Below are 20674 nucleotides of genomic sequence, written 5' to 3' on the forward strand. Positions count from 1 at the left end.
CAGTGAGGCATCCTGTGTAACATGGAATAAAAGGTAGGAGAGTCAAGAGCAACAGCTCAACAAAATTCAGGACATCCACTGTGCCTGCCAGTGTATACAAATATTCCATGCCCCTAGTCTCCCACCTGTAATCAGTTTGTAACAGTAAAAAGTGCTCACATCCTATAGATACAAAATCAGAAACTCCCTACCAGTATTTATCCTGTGATAATAACTTGAATTCCCTCTTCTGCCACTAGTTGAATAACTTCAGACAAGTCATTTAATCTCACTGAGGCCCAATTTCCTTATCTATAAAACGGAGCAATCAACATTGGCATAATCTAAGACCCCAGGATTCTCATAAGAATTTCATATGTTAAGATATAGAAAGTGTTCTGTAATAATAAAGCACTATGTAAATTGTGTTTTACTTACATACTAAAGATTTGAATGAGAATCACATATGGTACTATCAGTCATTTAGTACAGGAGGGAGGGGGGGACAGAGAGAGAGAGAGAGGAGGGGGTGGGGGAGAGACAGAGAGACTTTTACCTGTGCAAAAACTGAATCCCCAGGCGAAAAGCTTTTTGCGCAGCACAAGTTTTTATGAGTTGAAAAAATAATATTGCGTTCATTTGAAAGATGTTACATATCAAAAACCATGTGTTTTATGAAGAAAATGCCCCCAAATGCCATTTAATTCAAAATGAAACTAAATTTAGTCTTCACAGCAGATATTTCTGAAACTTGAAAATAGATTTAAAATGTGTAAATCAACCTTGCTAATTCAAAGTACTGACCACCTCTGCACTAATGGAACCTTACAAAGATGTATTTTTTTCTCTAGTGCTGCAGTAACTGTGGTTAGATTGAGCTTTCATAAATCAGTTCTCCTGAATCACCCTCAGAGAATTCTTGCTTAAAGGAAACTGGTGAAATGAATAGTAACTGACTATATCTATTTTATAAAGACTAGATTTTGGAATATCAGATTTTCTTAAAGCAATACATACTTTGCATGGCTTTTTCTAGAATGCTACAGTAACAGTACATAATAGAAGAATAGAAAGACACTCACAATGATCATTAAATTGGGTAAATTTGTGGCCACTTAACAAGAAAATTCTCAGGATAGAAAACCAGTTTAATCGAGAATCCAAAGACAAGATCCCTACTCTTGAAAGGAAGGAAAAGAATGGCATCATGTCCTCTCAGAAATGCCATAATTAGTTCATCATAGCCTGGGATTCTTGCTGAGAGTGCCCAGAGAAGTGCCCTCTTGCCCAGAGGATGGGGTGTGGCCATTTCACTCCATGCTGACTTGGGTTGAGGAGGGAGCTCTTAGCTCCCTTAAGATCCCAAAATATGTCTATGGTATGGATGATAGCATTTATTTCAACTCTCTTGAGCCCCTTTATATTTTTAGCCTATACAACATCTTGAAATAATAGGTGCCATATATTTATTGTGCAAAGAAAGACATTCTTTTATTTGTCTTTAAAATGCCTCCTTTAAGTTGCAAGTAGTGTTCCCTCTTCTTCCCTGGAATTTGATGAACAGTCTATAATGCAACATTGGACTGCGTGTATAGTCTGCAGAAAAAAAGTGGAGGAGTCAGTCGGCTGTGGAATCCAATCCCTATTCCTGACACAATGGAGCCAGTGACTTCATCATGATGGCAGAAACTCCTAGCCTAGACTTAGCTGTTAAACCAATGCCAATAAGCCCTTAAGAAAAGTCAGCAATGAGGAGCTATCTGTATTACAACTAGACAGCCCAAGTGAGGGCAATCTAGGACTATTAGAAGGTGCAGACACTTCCTCCTTAGCATGCTACAAGTCCCTTGCCTTTTTTACTGCATAGAATTTAGATATTAAAAGAAGTAGAAGTGAAAATTTCCAATACTATGCTCCAAACAACTGATGGGTGGTATAAAGTGTGATTTCCTAATGAGTAGGAAGTTGACAAAAGTCTTATCACAAAGCACGAGTATGGAGCAAAAAACGTGGTACCCAAAACACTTCAGAAAGTCCAGGAATACAAATACTGGACAAAGTCTGCTAAAGCATAAGATTCAGAAAATTCTGAGATAAAAAAGGTTTGTATTTCTTTAAGAGAAATGGTCCTCTTACTATCTAAATTGTAAACAGCCAGTTTTTACTTATTCAGGTGGTCCACATGCAGTGACTAATTGAAAGGTTGTTCAGAGGCACACTAATGCACTGTTTGTGGGGCTGTGAATTGGTCCAGCTATTATGGAAAACAATTTGGAATTATGTGCCCAAAGTCCTTAAGCCATGCATATACACCCTTTGGCCTAGTAATACCACTTACTAGACATATACCCCAAAGAGATTTTTAAAAGAAGAGAGAAAAAGAGCCATGTGTACAGAAATACTCATAGCAGCTCTCTCCACAGTAGCAAAAAACTAAAATAAAGGGCTGTCCACTTCCTGGGTAATTATTAAACAAATTATCTTATATGAATGGAATGGAATATTTGGGGCCATAAGGACAAACAAAGTGGGTGGTTTCAGAAGAAACTAGGAAGACCTGTATAAACCCATTCAGACTAAAGTGAACAGAACCAGGAGAAATATTTATACAATGACAGCATTATAAAGAAAAACAACTTTAAAAGACTTGAATGCAACTTTGTTTCATAATTTCAGTCCTGTCTAACTCTTTGTGACCCCTTTTTGGAGTTTTCTTGGCAGAGACACTGGAGTAGGTTTAACATTTTCTCCTCCACCTCATTTTACAGATGAGGAAACTGAGGCAAACAGGGTTAATTGACTTGTCCAGGGTCACACAGCTAGTAAGTGTCTAAGGCCACATTTGAACTCTGGTCTTCCTGACTCCAGGCCCAGCACCCTATCCACTGTATCACCTAACTGCCTGATTCCAAAGGCCCACAGGTGAAGCATGCTATGTACCAGAGTACAATAAAATGATACGTACTTTTTCGGACATGTCCAGTGAGGGAATTTACTTTGCTCAAGTATGCATATTTGTTATGAGAGTTAATGTTTTCTTTTTCATTTTCATTGGGGGATGAGGGAGGAAGTGAGAAGGAAAGAAAATGAATGTTTGTAAAATAACAAAAAAAAATAACAAAATTAAGTTTTTAAAAAGAGAACAGAAGTAAGGCCAGAAGAAAAAAACAGGTAAGTAAGACAACTTTAAAAGTTCCATGCTGTAACATGTTACATACTTAAAAGGAAAAGTAAGCTTTGCATAATACAGATTCGCAGTTTCATGTATAACTCACTTTTCCTTCTATTTCTTTATTTGAGTGGGCTTCATTTTCTTTATCCATAAAAAATGAGGGTATTGACTCTGAGGTACTACCTCACACTTATGAGATTGGCTAATATGACAGAAAAGGAAAATGATAAATGTTGGAGAGGATATGGGAAAATTGGGACACTAATGCACTATTGGTGGAATTGCGAACTGATCGAACTATTCTGGAGAGCAATTTGGAACTATGCCCAAAGGGCAACCAAATCCTTTGATCCAGCAATACTACTACTAGGTCTGTATACCAAAGAGATCATAAAAAATAAAAAAGGGAAAAGGACCTATATGCACAAAAATATTTATAGCAGCTCTTTTTGTGGTGGCAAAAACTGGAAATTGAGGGGATGCCCACCAATTGGGGGATGGTTGAATAAGCTGTGGTATATGAATGTAATGGAATCGTATTGTGCTATAAGAAATGATGAACAGGGCAGAGCCAAGATGGCGACTGGAAAGCAGGGACTAGCGCAAGCTCCCTCCAAATCCCTCCAAAAACCTATAAAAATGGCTCTGAACCAATTCTAGAACTGCAGAACCCACAAAATAGCAGAGGGAAGCAGGGCTCCAGCCCAGGACAGCCTGGATGGTTGCTGGGTGAGGTCTTTCACGCACAGAGCTGGGAGCAGAGCAGAGTGGAGCAGAGCCCAGCATGGGCGGCGTGGACCAACCAGACCAGGAGCCAGGGGGAGTGTGCCCGAGTGCCCTGAATCAGTGAGCTGTGGCAGTTGCCAGACTGCTCAACCTACAAACACCAAAGACAACAGAGAAGGTTAGTGGGAAAAGCTGCTGGAGACAGGGGGATAGAGTTCGTGGTTCAGCAACCGCCCCGGGGGCAGCTACAGAACTACAGCTGCAGTTGCTTCTGGCCCCAGGCCCACCTGGTGGGAGGAATTAAGTGGCAGATCAGAGCAGGAGTGCAGAGCCTGCTGAAGATTTAAGTCCAGTCCAGGTTGGGGGTTCTTGGGGAAGAAGGAGTGCCGTTGTGGCAGCGCATCCCCCCAAGCTTGGAACATAGTACTCTTTACTCTACAAGCAGTCATACCTCACTGAAAAACTCAAGGGTCAAATAAGTTGGCTGGGAATATGGCCAGGCAGCGAAAACGCACCCAGATTCAGTCTCAGACTTTGGAATCTTTCTTTGGTGACAAAGAAGGGCAAAGCATACAGCCAGAAGAAGTCAACAAAGTCAAAGAGCCTACAACAAAAGCCTCCAAGAAAAACATGAACTGGTCTCAGGCCATGGAAGAGCTCAAAAAGGATTTGCAAAAGCAAGTTAGAGAAGTAGAGGAAAAATTGGGAAGAGAAATGAGAAGGATGCGAGAAAACCATGAAAACCAAGTCAATGACTTGCTAAAGGAGACCCAAAAAATGCTGATAAATACACTGAAGAAAACAACACCTCAGAAAAATAGACTAACTCAAATGGCAAAAGAGCTCCAAAAAGCCAATGAAGAGAAGAATGCTTTGAAAGGCAGAATTAGCCAAATGGAAAAGGAGGTCCAAAAGACCACTGAAGAATATACTACCTTAAAAATTAGATTGGAGCATGTGGAAGCTAGTGACTTGATGAGAAATCAAGATATTATAAAACAGAACCAAAGGAATGAAAAAGTGGAAGACAATGTGAAATATCTCATTGGAAAAACCACTGACCTGGGAAATAGATCCAGGAGAGATAATTTAAGAATTATTGGGCTACCTGAAAGCCATGATCAAAAAAGGAGCCTAGATAGCATCTTTCAAGAAATTATCAAGGAGAACTGCCCTGATATTCTAGAGCCACAGGGCAAAATAGAAATTGAAAGAATTCACCGATCGCCTCCTCAAATAGATCCCCAAAAGAAATCTCCTAGGAATATTGTTGCCAAATTCCAGAGCTCCCAGGTCAAGGAGAAAATACTGCAAGCAGCCAGAAAGAAACAATTTCAGTATTGTGGAAACACAATCAGAATAATACAAGATTTAGCAGCTTCTACATTAAGAGATCGAAGGGCTTGGAATACGATATTCCGGAGGTCAATGGAGCTAGGATTGAAACCAAGAATCACATACCCAGCAAAACTGAGTATCATGCTCCAAGGCAAAATATGGACTTTCAAAAATATAGAGGACTTTCAAGCTTTCTCAGTGAAACGACCAGAGCCGAATAGAAAATTTGACTTTCAAACACAAGAATCAAGAGAAGCATGAAAAGGTAATCAAGAAAAAGAAATTGCAAGGGACCTATTAAAGTTGAACTGTTTTGTTTACATTCCTACATGGAAAGATGATGTGTATCACTCATGAGACCACAGTATTAGGGTAGCTGAAGGGAATATGCATATATATGTTTATGTATATATATGTATACGTGAGTGTGTATGTATGTATATATGTATGTGTGTGTGTATACACACACACACACACACACACACACACACACACACACATATATATATATACAGAGAGAGAGAGAGAGAGAGGGAGAGAGAGAGAGAGAGAGAGAGAGAGAGAGAGAGAGAGAGAGAGAGAGAGAGCGGGCACAGGGTGAGTTGAAGATGAAGGGAAGATATCTAAAAGAAATAAAGTAAAATTAAGGGATGAGAGAACCATATATTGAGAGAGGGAGATAGGGAGAGATAGAATGGGGTAAATTATCTCGTATAAAAGTGGCAAGAAAAAGCAGTTCTGTAGGAAGCGAAAAGAAGGCAGGTGAGGGGGAATGAGTGAATCTTGCTCTCATCAGATTTGACCTGAGGAGGGACATACCATAATACTTAATTGGGTAACTTACCCCACAGGAAAAAAGGAGGAAGAAGAAGATATAAAATGGGGGATGATAGAAGGGAGGGCAGATGGGGGTGGAGGTAATCAAAAACAAACACTTTCGAAAGGGGACAGGGTCAAGGGAGAAAATTCAATAAAGGGGGATAGGTTAGGAAGGAGCAAAATATAGTGAGTCTTACACAACATGAGTATTGTGGAAGGGTTATACATAATGATATGCATGTGGCCTATGTTGAATTGCTTGACTTCTTAGGGAGGGTGGGTGGGAAGGGAAGAGGGGAGAGAATTTGGAACTCAAAGTTTTAAAAACAGATGTCCAAAAACAAAAAGAAAAAAGGTTTTGCATGCAACTAGAAAATAAGATACACAGGCAATGGGGCATAGAAATTTATCTTGCCCTACAAGAAAGGAAGGGAAAAGGGGATGGGAGAGGAGTGGGGTGACAGAAGGGAGGGCTGACTGGGGAACAGGGCAACCCGAATATACACCATGTTGGAGTGGGGGGGGAGGGTAGAAATTGTAATTCGAACTCTTGTGAAAATCAATGCTGAAAACTAAATATATTAAATAAAAAATGTAAAAAATAAGAAAGATACACCAGAAAGACCCCCCCAAAAGGGTCACAATGAGTCATATGTGACTGAAAACGAGTGAGCAAAAATAGGGGCAATCAGATGGTACAGTGGATAGAGCACTGGTCCTGGAATTAGGAAGAGTCATCTTGCTGAGTTCAAATCTGTCCTCAGACACTTACTAGCCTTGTGACCCTGGGCAAGTCACTTCACCTTGCTTGCCTCAGCTTCCTCATCCAGAGAAATGAGCTGGAGAAGGAAATGGCAAACCACTGCAGTATCTTTGCTAAGGAAAACTCAAATGGGGTCACGAAGAGTCAGACATGACTGAAAACCAGTGAACAAAATGAAAAAGAAACAAGAAAGATCCAGGTCTGGAGGGCAAGCAGTCCTACCTCACCTAGAGGGCAGCATGAAACCCAGCCTTACAACCAGAACATGGGGTAAGAAGGACTTGCCACAACAAGGAGGACTCTCTCCATTCAAACACTGTTTCTCAGGGAGGGGCTCTAAGGTTACATTACATTTTCCCTTAATTGCTTGCAGAGGCCCAGGGGAGGAATGTAAATTGAATTTTTCATGGTTACTAAATTCAGCTGCCTTCAGGTACACTGTTTGTTTGGAAACCCACCTATCCTCCTTTCCTCTTATTTATGTAGTGTCGGCCAGAATCATCGGAGGTGGGACCGTAATGTGGCTCTCATTTCTCATCCTTCTCCATCCCCTGGGCGGGAGGGTCAAGGGGCCGGTGTCTGGGGTGGTACTGAAGCCACTATGGTTGTGTTTTACCTGGGAACTGAGTTTGAGGAGCTGCCTCAGGCTTGTTGAGTCCTTCACCATGTGGACAACCGGGCCATTGGGCAACCAGCATTGGGAAGAGGAGGTTACTACGTGGCATTCAATAGAGATCATGTCATATAATATCATAGAATTTGACCATTACTTAATTTAATTGTCACATAATTAATTGAGACGTGATGAAAGGGCTAACGGCTCTGAGATTACGGGATTCATGGACGGGTATATAACTGGAAAGAGGCACAGGTGGCGCTCAGTATCCCCACAGTAGGATGTGAGGGACAGGGACTTGCTTCCAACTGTATTTGTGTCCCCAGTGCCTAGAACAGTGCCAGCCACATGTAGGTGCTTAATGCAGCAGGTGCACCCAGTGTGATTCTCAGGGTATAAAGAACTGGGAAGCAGGCTGGACAGACTCCCTGAGAGCCTCCTGGAGTCCTCTGTAGAATCAAATGATCTGGGTTCAATTTTGGCTTCTGTGAGCAAGGGCCAGTCCTTCCCCTCCCTGCGCCTCAGTTTCCTCTCCGGTTGTTGTTTGTCCTCCATTCTGGAAGGGGACCATGACATCAGGGAGATGATGCCATGAGAAGCAAATGAATTGGATTTAAGTGAGGGAGGGTTGTGCAAGGTCAGCAGCCTGACTTTCGCCGGGGGGAATCATCTTGGTCTAGAGGTGAAATATAGATGGGGAGGACTGGAGATGGCCCCCACAGTGCCTGGTACACAGTGGGCACTATACAAATGTCCGCGATTGTCATTCAAATACAATGTGAGCTCCTCCAGAAGACCCGGGGCGCCCATCTATCACAGAATCTCGTTCCTTCACCCCTGCTGGGCCCTTTTCCTCCTCCCAGACTCGCTATTCTTGGGAGGGGTCCGCCCACTCTAACCCTGCTGTAAAGGGCGTCCTTCCCCATTAGAGCATGAGCCCTTTAAGGGCAGGGCTGTCTTTGCTTGTATTTGCATCGCTGCCCAGCGCCTGGCACACAGTTAGGGGCTTCTTGGAGGTTTGTTGACTGACTGCCTGGTCAAAAAGCAGTCGGGTGGCACCAGTGGGGGTTGGTAAACGCTAACTGTTGATCAATGAATCGATTGGCTTCCACCTCCTCGTCTCCCCCAGTGCCCCTGGCCCTTCTCTGACCCAGCCCTTCTCTGTTAGGGAACCCTGGGACAAACACTGAAGAGGGTTACAGTTTCGGGGTGGACTGGAGTTCTGCTCCTCTTGCCCTGCCCCCTCCCTTCCTCCGCCCCCGCCCCCGCCCCGCCTCCCGTCTGGGTCCCAGCAGCGCCGCGCCTGCGTACTGAGTTACCACGCTCAGAGCCCGCGCGCTTCTGCTTGGGCTTGTAACCCGAGAAGTGGCGGGCATCTCTGGGCCTCAGTTTCCACTTAGGATCTACAAATCTCAGGGCACCACTGCGGAACCCCGGGGCTCAGTTTCCTGTTTGGTAAGGAAGGGACCACGGTGGGTAAGCCGTTCACCACCTCAGGTCTCATTTTCCCACTCTGTAAAGGGAGCGTATGGGGCGGCGGCCCAAAGGGAACCTGGAGAATGCTGGCATCGGCTCCCGCTACCTCTGGGAGGCTAAGCGAGCATTAGTCCTCCCCCGTCAAAGGAGGAGGCTTCCCTAGATGACCGTGTGAGGCCCCTTCCAGCTCCGACTCCATCTTGCCCCTGCTGCGGCAGAGCAGCACCTCCCCCTCTCCCTTGGTGCCCCTCCCCAGCGCTCTCTGCCCCTTCCCGTGCCCTCGCCTACTTCCCCCTATCCCTGCGGGGCAGAGCAGGTGCCTTCCTTTCTGTCCCTGGGGGCCCTGGTGGGCGGTTGTCTCTGAGGGCTCCCCAAAGAGGTAGGCCTCATTTCTCATCCTTCTGCATCCTCTGGGGGGGGAGGGGCAAAGGGCCGGGTGTAGGGGGAGGGGCAGGGCACCGGTAGGCCTCATTTCTCATCCTTCATCCTGGGTGGGGGGGGGAGGCAAGGGGCCATTGTCTCGTTGGGCAGAGCCTCAGAAGGAGCTTCTGGGGGCACTGAAGCCACTCTGGTTGTGTATTACCTGGGAAGTGAGTTGGAGGAACCACCTTGGGCCTCTCAGGCCTTGCGGCACCCTTACCACAGAAACAACCAGGCCCTCAGCCCACCAGGAATAGGGTGGGGAGGTTTCTGTAAGGTATTCAACAGGGTTGATTTAATATAATAAAATAGTACATTATGTTATTATTATTTCTATTATTGATTATTATTTTATTTAGTCTTTATATAAATGATATTTCACGAGGGACTGAGGGCCCTGCGTTTAGTTGAATCATGGGAAAATAGGTGGAAACGTTATCTATTGATTAATAAGGAAGTAGTTAAGAGACCCCTTGTTTACCCTAGTGCTTGGGGTGTGAGAGGTGGCCCACAAGTGAGGGAGGTGACCTCTTGTCTATTGCTGATCAGGAGGGGAGGCCCTACCTGACCGAGGCAAGGTCCCTGGTTGCCTGCCAGCCCCCTGCCTGGGACCTTACTCCTCACCCCAACCACCTGTTCCCATCGGCTTGCTGCCCAGAGCCCCCTAAAATGGCGATGTGCCTGGTGGGCCCTTAGAGTGTTCAAGGGGTCCTGGAGAGCGTCCATCCTTCCAGGGTCAGGGCGGAAAAAGTTAGGCCGATCATCCTGCCACCTGACCTAATCCCCCACTCCTCTCTATATGCCCAATGAAAGGCAGACAGAACATTGAAGTGAGAATCGGGAAATCTGGGTTGCGGCCTCAGTCTTGAAATTAATGAAGTGTTTGCTATCCAGGATAGTATTTAGCCTCTCAGGGCCTCAGTTTCCCCTTCTAGAAAGCGAACCGGTAGGGCTCGGTGATCTCTATGTGAACAAAGTGAAACCTAAGAACCCAAAGAATTCATGACTGAGCACTTTGATTAATGGACATCTGGGAGCTGAAAGTTTGGAATTCCTCATGCCTACTGAGGACATGGGTTTTCTCTTTCCTCACCCGAGGGCAGGTAGTATCTGTCCCCCAGCATCATGCAAGCTCTCTGAGGGCCAGAATGGTTTAGTCCTCCTCTTTAGCTCCCCAGGGCCTACCTAGGCCAGTGCCTGGCACAGAAGTGGCACCTGGTTTGGCAGAAATCCCACTCTTTTACCCCCTTGTCTGTTTTTGTTCCAGGTTTATCCAAGACAAAGACTTAGCTGGCAGAAGACTCCAAAGGCAAGTTACCCTTGGCAGTTAAAGCCCAGATGCTGTGAGTGGCAAGACCCTGGTCCAGGGCCGTTGGCGTCTGGAGCCATTCAGCGCACCATCCTGGCCAGGCCTTCCCTGTTTCTTTGCAGCCCCTAGCAAGCTCTCTGTATTGTAGCGAGGCCCTGGGGACAGTCCCAGTTTGAGCAAGCTCCAGTTTGAGCTCTTGTCCTGCCCCCCAGGCAGGGCCATCGATCTCCCAGCCTCTCTGCCCAGCCCTGCCCCTGTTCACTGCCTCTTCGTGGGGCTCAGTCAGCATCTGAGGATTCTGAGTGAAGGGGCCCAGAGGAAAGGGGTGGGGCTTTTGTCCAGAGAGGGAGGGAGGGAATCCATGACCATTGACCCTGGCAGGCCTTCTTAGCCTTTTGGGGGTCATACCCCAGGGCACCTCCGGTGATGCCCATGCAGCCCTTCTCAGAATAAGGTTGTTTTTCACTCAAAGAGGAAGGAACTGCCAAATTGCACTTAGGAGTTAGATCCTAAAGTGCCAAGTTAGGGAGGCTTGTTTCCAGCCTCCTCTTTGTAAATATTTCAGTTGTCTTTATTCCTGTGGACTTGACCATCCGCAGCACAGGGGAAGGGGAAAGGGAAGGGAACAGGCCTTTATTCCCACCGACAATGGGCCAGGTACTGTAGTAAAGTCCTTTACAAATAGCTCATGGGATCTTAACCACTACCCTGGGAGGTAGATGCAATTGTCATCCCCATATTTCAGTTGAGCAAACTGAGACAGACTGGTGAAATGGTTTGCCCAGGGTACCCCAGCTAGGAAGTGCCTGAAGCCAGCTCTGAACTCAGGTCTTCCTTGTGTTAAATACTGGTGTTTTTGACAGAAGAGATGTTGCGTTTAAGGGAGGAGGGAGAAAACTGCCCCACCTGTCCCTCTGCACCTTTTCTTTCCCCAGCTAGCATTTAAATGAAATTTGCTCTTTTTCTGTCAGGTGGTACCCACCAGCCACCCTTTACTCCCCTAATGGAAACAGCAGCTTGTACAAACCTATTCATTTGAACACACCATGTAAACCTGCTCTCTGACCACATGCACTTAAGTTAATTTCAATGAATAAATAGACCTTTTCCCCCACTTGTTATCACCCCCTTCTGTCCCCCAATCCTAGCATTCAAGCCCTCTCTTATAACAACTCAGTCTAGTCTCAAAGCTCCAATCCACATATTGGTTGGGGGAGAGGAGTGATGCCTTGGGCAAGCTACCAAGCTCTCAGGAGGCCCTGAGGCCAGGGGCCTCAACCTCCAATAGAACGGGTTCCCCTGAGGGGTAGATTGACTTAGAAAAGCACAAGTGAGCATTATCTACCTTGCACTCTATTGTTTATTTTGCTCAGCATTTCCCAATTCCATTTGAATCTGCTCTGGGCTTCCCCCACCTCAGGGGCCTGTGTGGACTCTGCGGTAAGCAAATCTCTAAGAGTCTCAAGGGCAGAGAAAGTGCCAGGGAGATGACAGCTGCAGTCCTTCACCCAGCCTGCCTTGAGAGCTTCTATTGCTTCATCTACAAACTGCCTCTTCATCTCCTTTGACCTCCCTTCTAGGTGACAAGGTCCCTCCTGCTCTGCCCCTGTGGCAGTGGCGGCTGAACAGCTTCGTCCACAGGAGCCCATCTGCCCTTCCCCAGCCCAGTGGCTCTGCTTTCAACTGGAGAGAAGCCAGGGGCCTGGGGCTGGGTGGTCCCAGAGTAGACTTTCTCCCCGCCTCTTCCCGATTTGTCCCAGACAAAGCATGGGTACCTCCCACAGGGCTCTGATGGCCCAGGTTTCCCTTACAGGGAATGGGGTGGAAGAAATGTTGCTTGAAACGGTCAAGGATGGGAAGTAGTTTGTAGGGCACAGAACTGTGCTTCCAGAAGACCACCGGCAATGGGCCACATGATGGCCTAGAAAGGCTGGAGGAAGGTGAAGGTAGATGAGGAGGAGGAGAAGGAGGAGGAAGGAGCAGTAGGCTGGCCTTTATACCCAGGGTTGGGGTAATGGATGGCCCACACTGAGGAAGTAGTGCAATAAGTAGATAGAGAGGAGATTTGTGGAGAGGACAGGGGATCCATTCAGGCCTTCATGTCAGTTGCTTTGATGGTCCTGAAGCCAGGTGGGGGAAGGAGAATTGGGGAGGAGGGAAAGAACAAGCAAAGGAGAGAGAAGAGATGTGACCTGAGCCAGGCATGGCACCTCCCTTCAGGTGACCTCCTCAGTCTGGTTGGCCCCATCGCCCCTCTCCCTCCTTTGGGGAGGTGCTCAAGTACCCCACGTTTGCAGTGGCATAGCGGCGGCTCTGTGCCCATTTAGAGCCCTCAGCCCGTGTGCTTTCTCGGTCCCTGAATCCAATATCCCTCCACACCGTTATACATCGCCTGGCTTCTAGTGACCCTATGTTCCTATTGTCCTTCCCAAGGTCCTGCAGCCAATTCCAAGAGCACTTGAGGCAGCAAGAGAAGCTGCCTTCCAGTGATCGAAAATGATTACCCGTTCTCAAGTCTCCAAGATAAAGGAGGATGTAGGTTTGAGGAGATCAGTTCGCCTCATAAACAAGCAAGCCAAGAAGCAGGTGATCAAAGAGGAGCATCAGAGGAGAGTTGAGGCCAAGAAGAAGGCAAGAGTCCAGAAGAAGAAGGCAGCTGCTGGGGAGGTAGAAAGCAAGTGCAGAGCTGCAGCGGGGCCCTTTGGCCCATCTGGTCCCCATGGCCCAACTGGCCGCCGCCGCCGCCAAGCTGGCAGCCACCGAGGGCAAACTGGCCGTCGCCGCAGCCGAGCTGGCCCTCAGGCCCTTGCTGGCCAAGCCGGGCCCTATGACCAAGCTGGCCCCCACTCAAGTCAAGTATCTGTGAAGCTCCCACGTAGCGAGGAAGACATGAAGGAATCCGACGGGAGAGGAAGTCTGAATCGGGATGAAGACCTCTGCGACTGCCTGGACCAAGCCTGCCCGGGCTGCTTCAACACGTGCTCCGAGTGCCATTCCACCAAGTGTTTTGTCATCTGCCACCACAAGCGGGACTTGGTTTACGAGGCCACTTCCAACGAGGATAAAGAAGTGGTCGGCACCTTCGTATTTACTGATGCTGAGTAAGGACCTATGCCTCACGTGGCTGTGTGTCTCTCTTTTTTAGTGTCTCTCTCTCTCTCTCTCTCTCTCTCTCTCTCTCTCTCTCTCTCTCTGTGTGTGTCTCTGTGTGTCTGTGTGTCTCTTCTTCCTGGCTGAGCTTCCCCGCATGGAGAAGGAACTGGATTGGCAGTCCTGACTCCTGCCACTCCCCAGCAGTATTGCCAGGAGTATCCCGGAAGCTTGCTGACCCTCTTCTCCCAAATGTCTTTACTCTGAGCCCAGATGCAGGTGAAAAAACAAAAGGCCTTCCACCCGTAGGGGACCCCAAGTGTCCATCTTGCTGGAGATTTCCTGTTGAAGTCTCTCCTACTGTTGACCTTTTGGAACTTGAGAATTTTCTTCCAGAGAAGGTGGAATGTCATTCCTGCCCTGCTCCCTTCCTGCCTTAGGTGTCCCTAGAGCCAGGCCAGAATTCTTCTCCAAGTTCTTACAATTCTCTTTCCTGTTTCAGTTAGTGCCGTTTCTCATGTATTTGTTGTCATGTCTAGATGGTCATGTAGCTGCCTGTCATATCTTGTGTCTGTCTCTGTTGTTTTCTTTATGGTTCTATATTTCTAGAGTTGGACCTTCTGATAACTACCACTTGCCTAACTGCTTTTTCCCTCTCCTCTTGTTGCAGGTATTAAAGGGAGCTGGATTCTCCTGGGACTGTCCCCAGAGTCTCTCTTCTGCAGTTTATGAAGTGGAAAAATATCTACATATATATTCAAAATAGTTATGAGATTCCACAACTGAAGAATATATACTGTTAAAGTGACAGCAGATAAAAAAAGAATAAAAAAAAGTTTGTTAAGTTAATTTATCGTTGCCTTCATTTCAGAACAACAGGCAGGGAGGTTGCACCTTCTCTGTGCCAGGCACGGTGGCAAACATTGGGAGCCAAGGGCAAAGCTCAAGCAGTCCCTGCCCTCAAGGAGTTTCCTTTTAGTCCATGTTGGCACCTGGTAGATGGAGAAAGTCGCTCCAGTGGTGTTCCTCTGGAGAGGCCTCTCCTCTGGCCCAGCCTGCCCAGCTACACCTCTCTGGTTATTTCGCCGCACCAGTGTTAGAGACTGCTAGACTCACACTTCCTCCCCCAGGGCAACACACACACACACACACACACACACACACAGCCCCAGAATGGGGTGGGGAGCGGTGAGGGAGAGGAAGGGTTCCCCACCCCTGGACTTTATACCTTTTCCTTTTCTTCATTATCAGGTCATTATTGCAATGTAGTCATGGCCCTTCTAGTTCAAATCCTTGTTCATGCTGTTTGCTAAGTACTTGTTCCTTGTGACAGCTTTCAGCCAAAGAGAGCACACTGAATGGCACATTCCAAACTCCTTGGTCCTGCTGGGCTCTGAGTGAAACAAGCCCTTCAAACTCCATCATGTGAACTTTTCACAAGGAACAATTTCCTTCAGACAATTCCTTTCAGAGATGCTATCCGTGAAGGGGGGACTCAGAGAAGAGGTGACATCATCGGCTTCCTCCTCTGGCAGAGGTCATGACCACCAAAGTTGTATTTGTTAAGAAGTTTCCATGTGCTTTGGCACATGATTTTCTTAATTATCTAATGCTCTTCTCAAATCTTCCATGACCTTTCGATGTATAATTTGCACTTTTTATGGGTGCAAAGAAAAATATTGGCACCTGGAATGGTCAAAAATGAGAGGACTTCTCCCAAGAGATGTCTTGTCAGTTCTGTGAGATATTTTGGGATTCTAGGATGAGCAGAAGATACAGATTGCAATACGTATTGTGAATGTATACAAAGACATATCCTATGTATTCGGGGATAATAAAAATATAAAAGCTGTTGAAAAAATTCCATCTACCAAAAGTTTCAAATTTAGGAATTATGAAGAAAAATAGGGATCACAGACTTGTAAAATGTCAAAGCTGGCAGCTCTCTAAGAAATCATCTCATCCAATCTGCATTTTGCAGGCAAGGAAGTTAAAAGCCAAAGAAATGAAGTAGATGGCTCAAGGTTACACAGCTCCTTAGCATCAGGACCCTTTCCCCTTGACAATGAGCTCGATGGTCTTTCTGATGTAACGTGTTTAATGAATGCTTTGGTTTTGTTTTTCAGCGCCCAGGGTAAGTATGGAAGAAGGCTTCAGAGTAGTGGGAGGGAGTATCATGCAGAGAAAGGTAACCACCTGTCTTTGCTGGTACAGAGAATTGAATAAGCAACAGGAGCAGATTAGATGAAGCACACGGAATTTGGGTCTGCTCAACAAAAGAGCTGCCTAACAGTGACCATGAACAAGATAGAATCATTCTAGAGATGTTGGACACTTGGAGAATTATTCATTTATCCAGCCTGTTTTAGTTCTAGTTCTGCCTCGAGTTGAGGATTATGGACTAGGACTCAAGATCCCCTCCATTTCAGTGAGCCAGTAAACTTAGCTCTGAGTGTATTTATGTGCATTCACTTTACATCTGCTGCTTTGTCTAATTTCAACTCCAGAGAACAACATGTCCCCTTAGCGGGTACCCCTGGTGTCCCATGTACCTCCCCCCAACCACTTTCCTGCCTCCCTTTGTGTATTGTCTCCCTCCCATTAGATCATAAGCTCCTCGAGGGTGGGGATTGTCTTCGTTAATTGTGTCTCCGGTGCTTAGCACAGTACCTGGCATATAGCAGACCATTAATGTTTCTTAGCTTTATTAGATTGTATTAATGTGTTAACCTCCTTGATATTATGTCATCTACAAATTTGAGGAGCATGCCATGTATACCTTTTCCGGGTCGTTGATAAAAAACTCAGGGCCAGGCACAGATCCCTGGGCCACTCCCCTGTCAAGTTGATGTTGAACCTTTAACAACCACTCCTTGCATTTGGCCATTCAACCAGTTCTTATTCCATCTAATTGTATCATCTACTCTACTCTCTACTTTTCATCTCTCTACTTTTTCTATGAGTAATATGAGCTACTTTATTGAATGCTTTGCTAAGATATAGGTAAGGTGCATTTGTAGCTTTCCCTCATCTACCAGTATAGTGACTTTGTTAAAACATGTTTAATCTGACATGAACTGTTCCTAATGAGGTTGTGGTGGTTTTTTGAAATCATTGCTTCTCTTTCCAAGTATTCACTAATCATCTCTTTAGAGATCTGTACTGTAATTTTTCCAGGAATCTAAATGAAGGTCACTGTACTATAGTTTGCAGACTCTATTCTCTTTCCAGTAGCCATTTTTGTTCAGTCATTTCCAATGCTAAGGTCATCATTTAGCACTGGAAATAACTAAATAAAAAGGCTACCAGCAGTTGCTATCCAAGATATGTAAAAAGATAGAGAAGAGAACTAATAGAAATATGGAAGACGAAAAGTCATTCTTCAATGGATGGAGTCAAAGGATGTAAACAAATATTTCTCAAAAGAAGAATTGCAAACTATAAACAACCACATAAAAGACTGTTCAAATCACTATTAACAAGAAAAATACGCATCCAAAGAACCCTGAAGTTTTCAGGTGAGCAAATTGACAAAGATGACAAAAGATGAGAACAGGCAATGTTGAAGGAGTTGTAGAAATACAGACACACAAATGTGTTATTGGCCCAACGATTCTGGAAAGCAATTTGGAATTATGCAAATAAAGTAAGATGTCCATATCTGGGCTTTGCCCCAAAGGTTCCACTGCTAAGGATATCCTCCAAATGTCATTGACAAAAAAGAAAGACTCTACATACTCAAAAATATTTATAGTAACCCCTTTAGTGATAGGAAAGAATTAGAAACAAAATAGATGCTCATCAAGTGGGGAATGGGTAAATAAACTTTGGTATGTAAATTTAATGGAATGTTGTGCTGTAAGAAATAAGGGAAGGATATAAGCATTTATATGTGCTACGTGCCAGGTGCTGTGCTAAGCACTTTGCAAATATTATTTCATTTTATCCTCACAACCCTGGAAGGTAGGTGTTATTATTATCTCAATTTTGCAGTTGAGGAAACTGAGGCAAACAGAGGTGAAATGACTTGCCCAGGGTCACACAACATGTATCTGAAGACAGAATCGAATTCAGGTCTTCTTGACTCCTTGTGCAGCACTCTATCCACTGTACCACCTTGCTGCCTCTAGGACTAACATGAGGAATACAGGGAAACAGAAAGATTTCTATGAACTGATACAAAGTGAAGTAAGCAGAACTAACAAAACAATATAAATAATAACTACAACATAAATGAAAAAACCAATCAGAGCTGAATATAGTAGGATTATAAAGACAAAACTTGACCCCAAAGACGAGGGAAAGCATTAGAATTAGGAAGGGTTAGGGCAGGCTTCCTGTTAAAGGTGGGTTTTTGGATGGGACTTAAAGGACACCAGAGAGGTTAGTAGTTGGATCAGAGGAGGAAGAGCATTCCAGACATAGAGGACAGCTAGAGAAAATATCTGGAGCAGAGTGCTGGAGGGTCCTGTTTGTGGAATAGCCATGAGGCCAGTGTCCATGGAACAAAGAGTACATGTTGGGGAGTAAGGTATATGAAGACTGGAAAGGTAGGAGGGGGCCAGGTTCTGAAGGGCATTTTGTATTTGCTCCTGGAAGCAACAGGAAGTAACTAGAGTTTATTGGGAGGTAGGGGTGTGTGACATGATCAGACCTGCATTTTAGGAAAATCCCTTTAATGGCTGAATAGAGGATAGATTGAAGTGGGGAGAGACTTGAGGCAGGCAGACCCACTAGCATCTATTGCAGTAGTCCAGGTGTGAGGTGATAAGGGTCTGCATTAGGGTAGGGGTAGTGTCAGAGGAGAGAAGGGGGGATATTAGAGAGATGTTGCCAAAGTGAAATCAGCGGGCCTTAACAACAGCTTGAATATGGGGGGAGGAGGGAGAGACAGTGAGGAATCCAAGACAACTCCTAAGTTTTTAGTATGAGAGTTTGGGAGGATGCTGTTGCTCTCCATAGTAATAGGGAAGGTAAGAGAGCAGAGCGGGGAGGTGGTTAGGGGAAAAGATAATGAGTTCTGTTTTGGACATAGTGAGTTTAAGATTTCTATTAGACATCCAGTTTGAGATGTCTGAGATGCATTTGGAAATATGAGATTGGAGATCAGCAGAGGAAAGGTAGGTTTGGGAATTGTCAACAGAGACATGGTAATTAAATCCACGGGAGCTGATGAGATCACCAGGCGAAATAGTATAGAGGGAGAAGAGAAGAGGGCCCAGGACAGAACCCTGAGGACACCTACAGTTAGAGGGCATGATCAGGAGGATCATGAAGACAGAGAAGGTGTGGTATCCCAAAAATCTAGAATGAAGAGAGTACCAAGTGTCAAAGGCTGCAGAGAGGTCAAGGAGAATGAGGACTGAAGAGATGGAAGATGAGGAAGAGGGGAGGAGACAGACTTCACAGTGAATGGCCTCAATTTTTTCTATAAAATGTGAAGCAAGGTTCTCAGCTGAGAGAGTGAGGCGAGGGGGAACCATGAGAGGTCTGAAGAAGGATGACAAGATTTAGAAGAGCTGCTGTGGAGAGTAGGATAATGAGCTGGTACTAGAGGTATAGTAGGATTACCTAGCAGCAGTAAGGGCCTAGTTGAGGTTGTATAACATAAATTGGAAGTGGACTCAATCAAAACAGTTGTGTAATTTTCTCCACCCTTGTGGAGTTACTGCATTGAACCCTGGGGATGCAAAGAAAGCCCTGACTTTCAAGAAGCTCTCATTCAAATGGAGTGGATAACATGCAAACAACTATGTATACACAAATATATACAGTGTAAATGGGAAGTAATCTTGGAGGGAAGGTACTATCAGTGGGAGGAATCAGTAAGGCTTCTTGTAGAAAGTGAGATTTAAGCTGTCTAGAAGGAAGCCCGGAGGCAGAGGTGGAGAGGAAGAACATTCCATGCATGGAGGAAGGCCAATGTCACTAGATCTCAGAGTATGTGGAGGGAAGTTTAAGAAGACTGGAAAGATATGAAGGGTCCAGGTTGTGAAGGGCTATAAAAACCAGAAGATTATATAGTTGATCCTGGAGGTAATGAGGAACATTTGGAGTTTATTGTGTTGTGGGGGAGGAGGGGAGTTGACATGGTCAGACTATCCTTTAGGAAAATCATTTTGGCAGCTGAATAGAGAGGTTGGATTGGAGTGAAGAGAGATTTGAGGCATGGAGATGAAGCAGAAGACTATTGCAATAGTCTAGGCAGGATGTGATGAGAGCTGACACCAGGGTGGTGGGAATTTTAGAGGAGTGAAGGAAGCATAGAAGAGAGATGTTAAAAAGGTAGAAATGGCAGATTTTCCATAGTGGATTGGACATGTGGGGTGAATGTGAGTGAGGAGTCAAGAGTGACACCACAGTTTCCAAACTCAGTGACTGGAAGGGTGGTGATGCTCTCAACATTAATAAGGAAGTTAGGAAAAAGAAGATGGTTTGGCAGGAAAAAATAATCACTTCCATGTTTTGACATACTGAGTTTGAGAGGTCGCTGGGACATCTGGTTTGAGATAAGTCCATAAGACTGGAGGCCAGAAGTGAGGTAAGGACTAGTTAAATAGATCTGAAAATCATCTGCATAGATAATTGAATCCATGGAAGCTGATGAGCTCTCCAATGGGAATAATATAGAGAGAGAAGAGAAGAGAAGAGGGACTAGGACAGAGTCATGGAGGAATAAAGGGTCATGATCTAAATAAAGAGAAGTCAATAAGGATGAATATGGAGAAAAGACCATTGGATTTCATAATTAAGGAATTATTAGTAACTTTGGAGAAAGTGGTTTAGTTTAAATGGTGAGGTTAGAAGCCAGACTGCCAAGGGTTTAGAAGAGAGTAAGAGGAGAGGAAGTGAATACAGTAACAGTACTCAAGAAGTTTATTCAAGAAGTTTAGCCCGGAAAGGGAGGACAGATATAGGATGACATCAGAGATGATAAGATCAAGTGAGGATTTGTAAGGATAGAAG

General features: G+C 45.2%; 1 protein-coding gene across 1 annotated transcript; it reads left to right on the plus strand.

The window, feature by feature from the left end:
* The first annotated feature begins 8685 nt into the window (after positions 1-8685).
* Positions 8686-14554, plus strand: LOC118832642 (ARL14 effector protein-like). The gene is made up of 4 exons (XM_036739963.1): positions 8686-8868; positions 10577-10618; positions 13052-13719; positions 14379-14554. The coding sequence occupies exons 3-4, from the start codon at positions 13115-13117 to the stop codon at positions 14383-14385; spliced, it is 612 nt and encodes a 203-aa protein (XP_036595858.1). The 5' UTR covers positions 8686-8868; positions 10577-10618; positions 13052-13114; the 3' UTR covers positions 14386-14554.
* Positions 14555-20674: the final 6120 nt, after the last annotated feature.

The sequence above is a fragment of the Trichosurus vulpecula genome, chromosome X, assembly GCF_011100635.1.
Source record: "Trichosurus vulpecula isolate mTriVul1 chromosome X, mTriVul1.pri, whole genome shotgun sequence".
NCBI lineage: Eukaryota > Metazoa > Chordata > Mammalia > Diprotodontia > Phalangeridae > Trichosurus > Trichosurus vulpecula.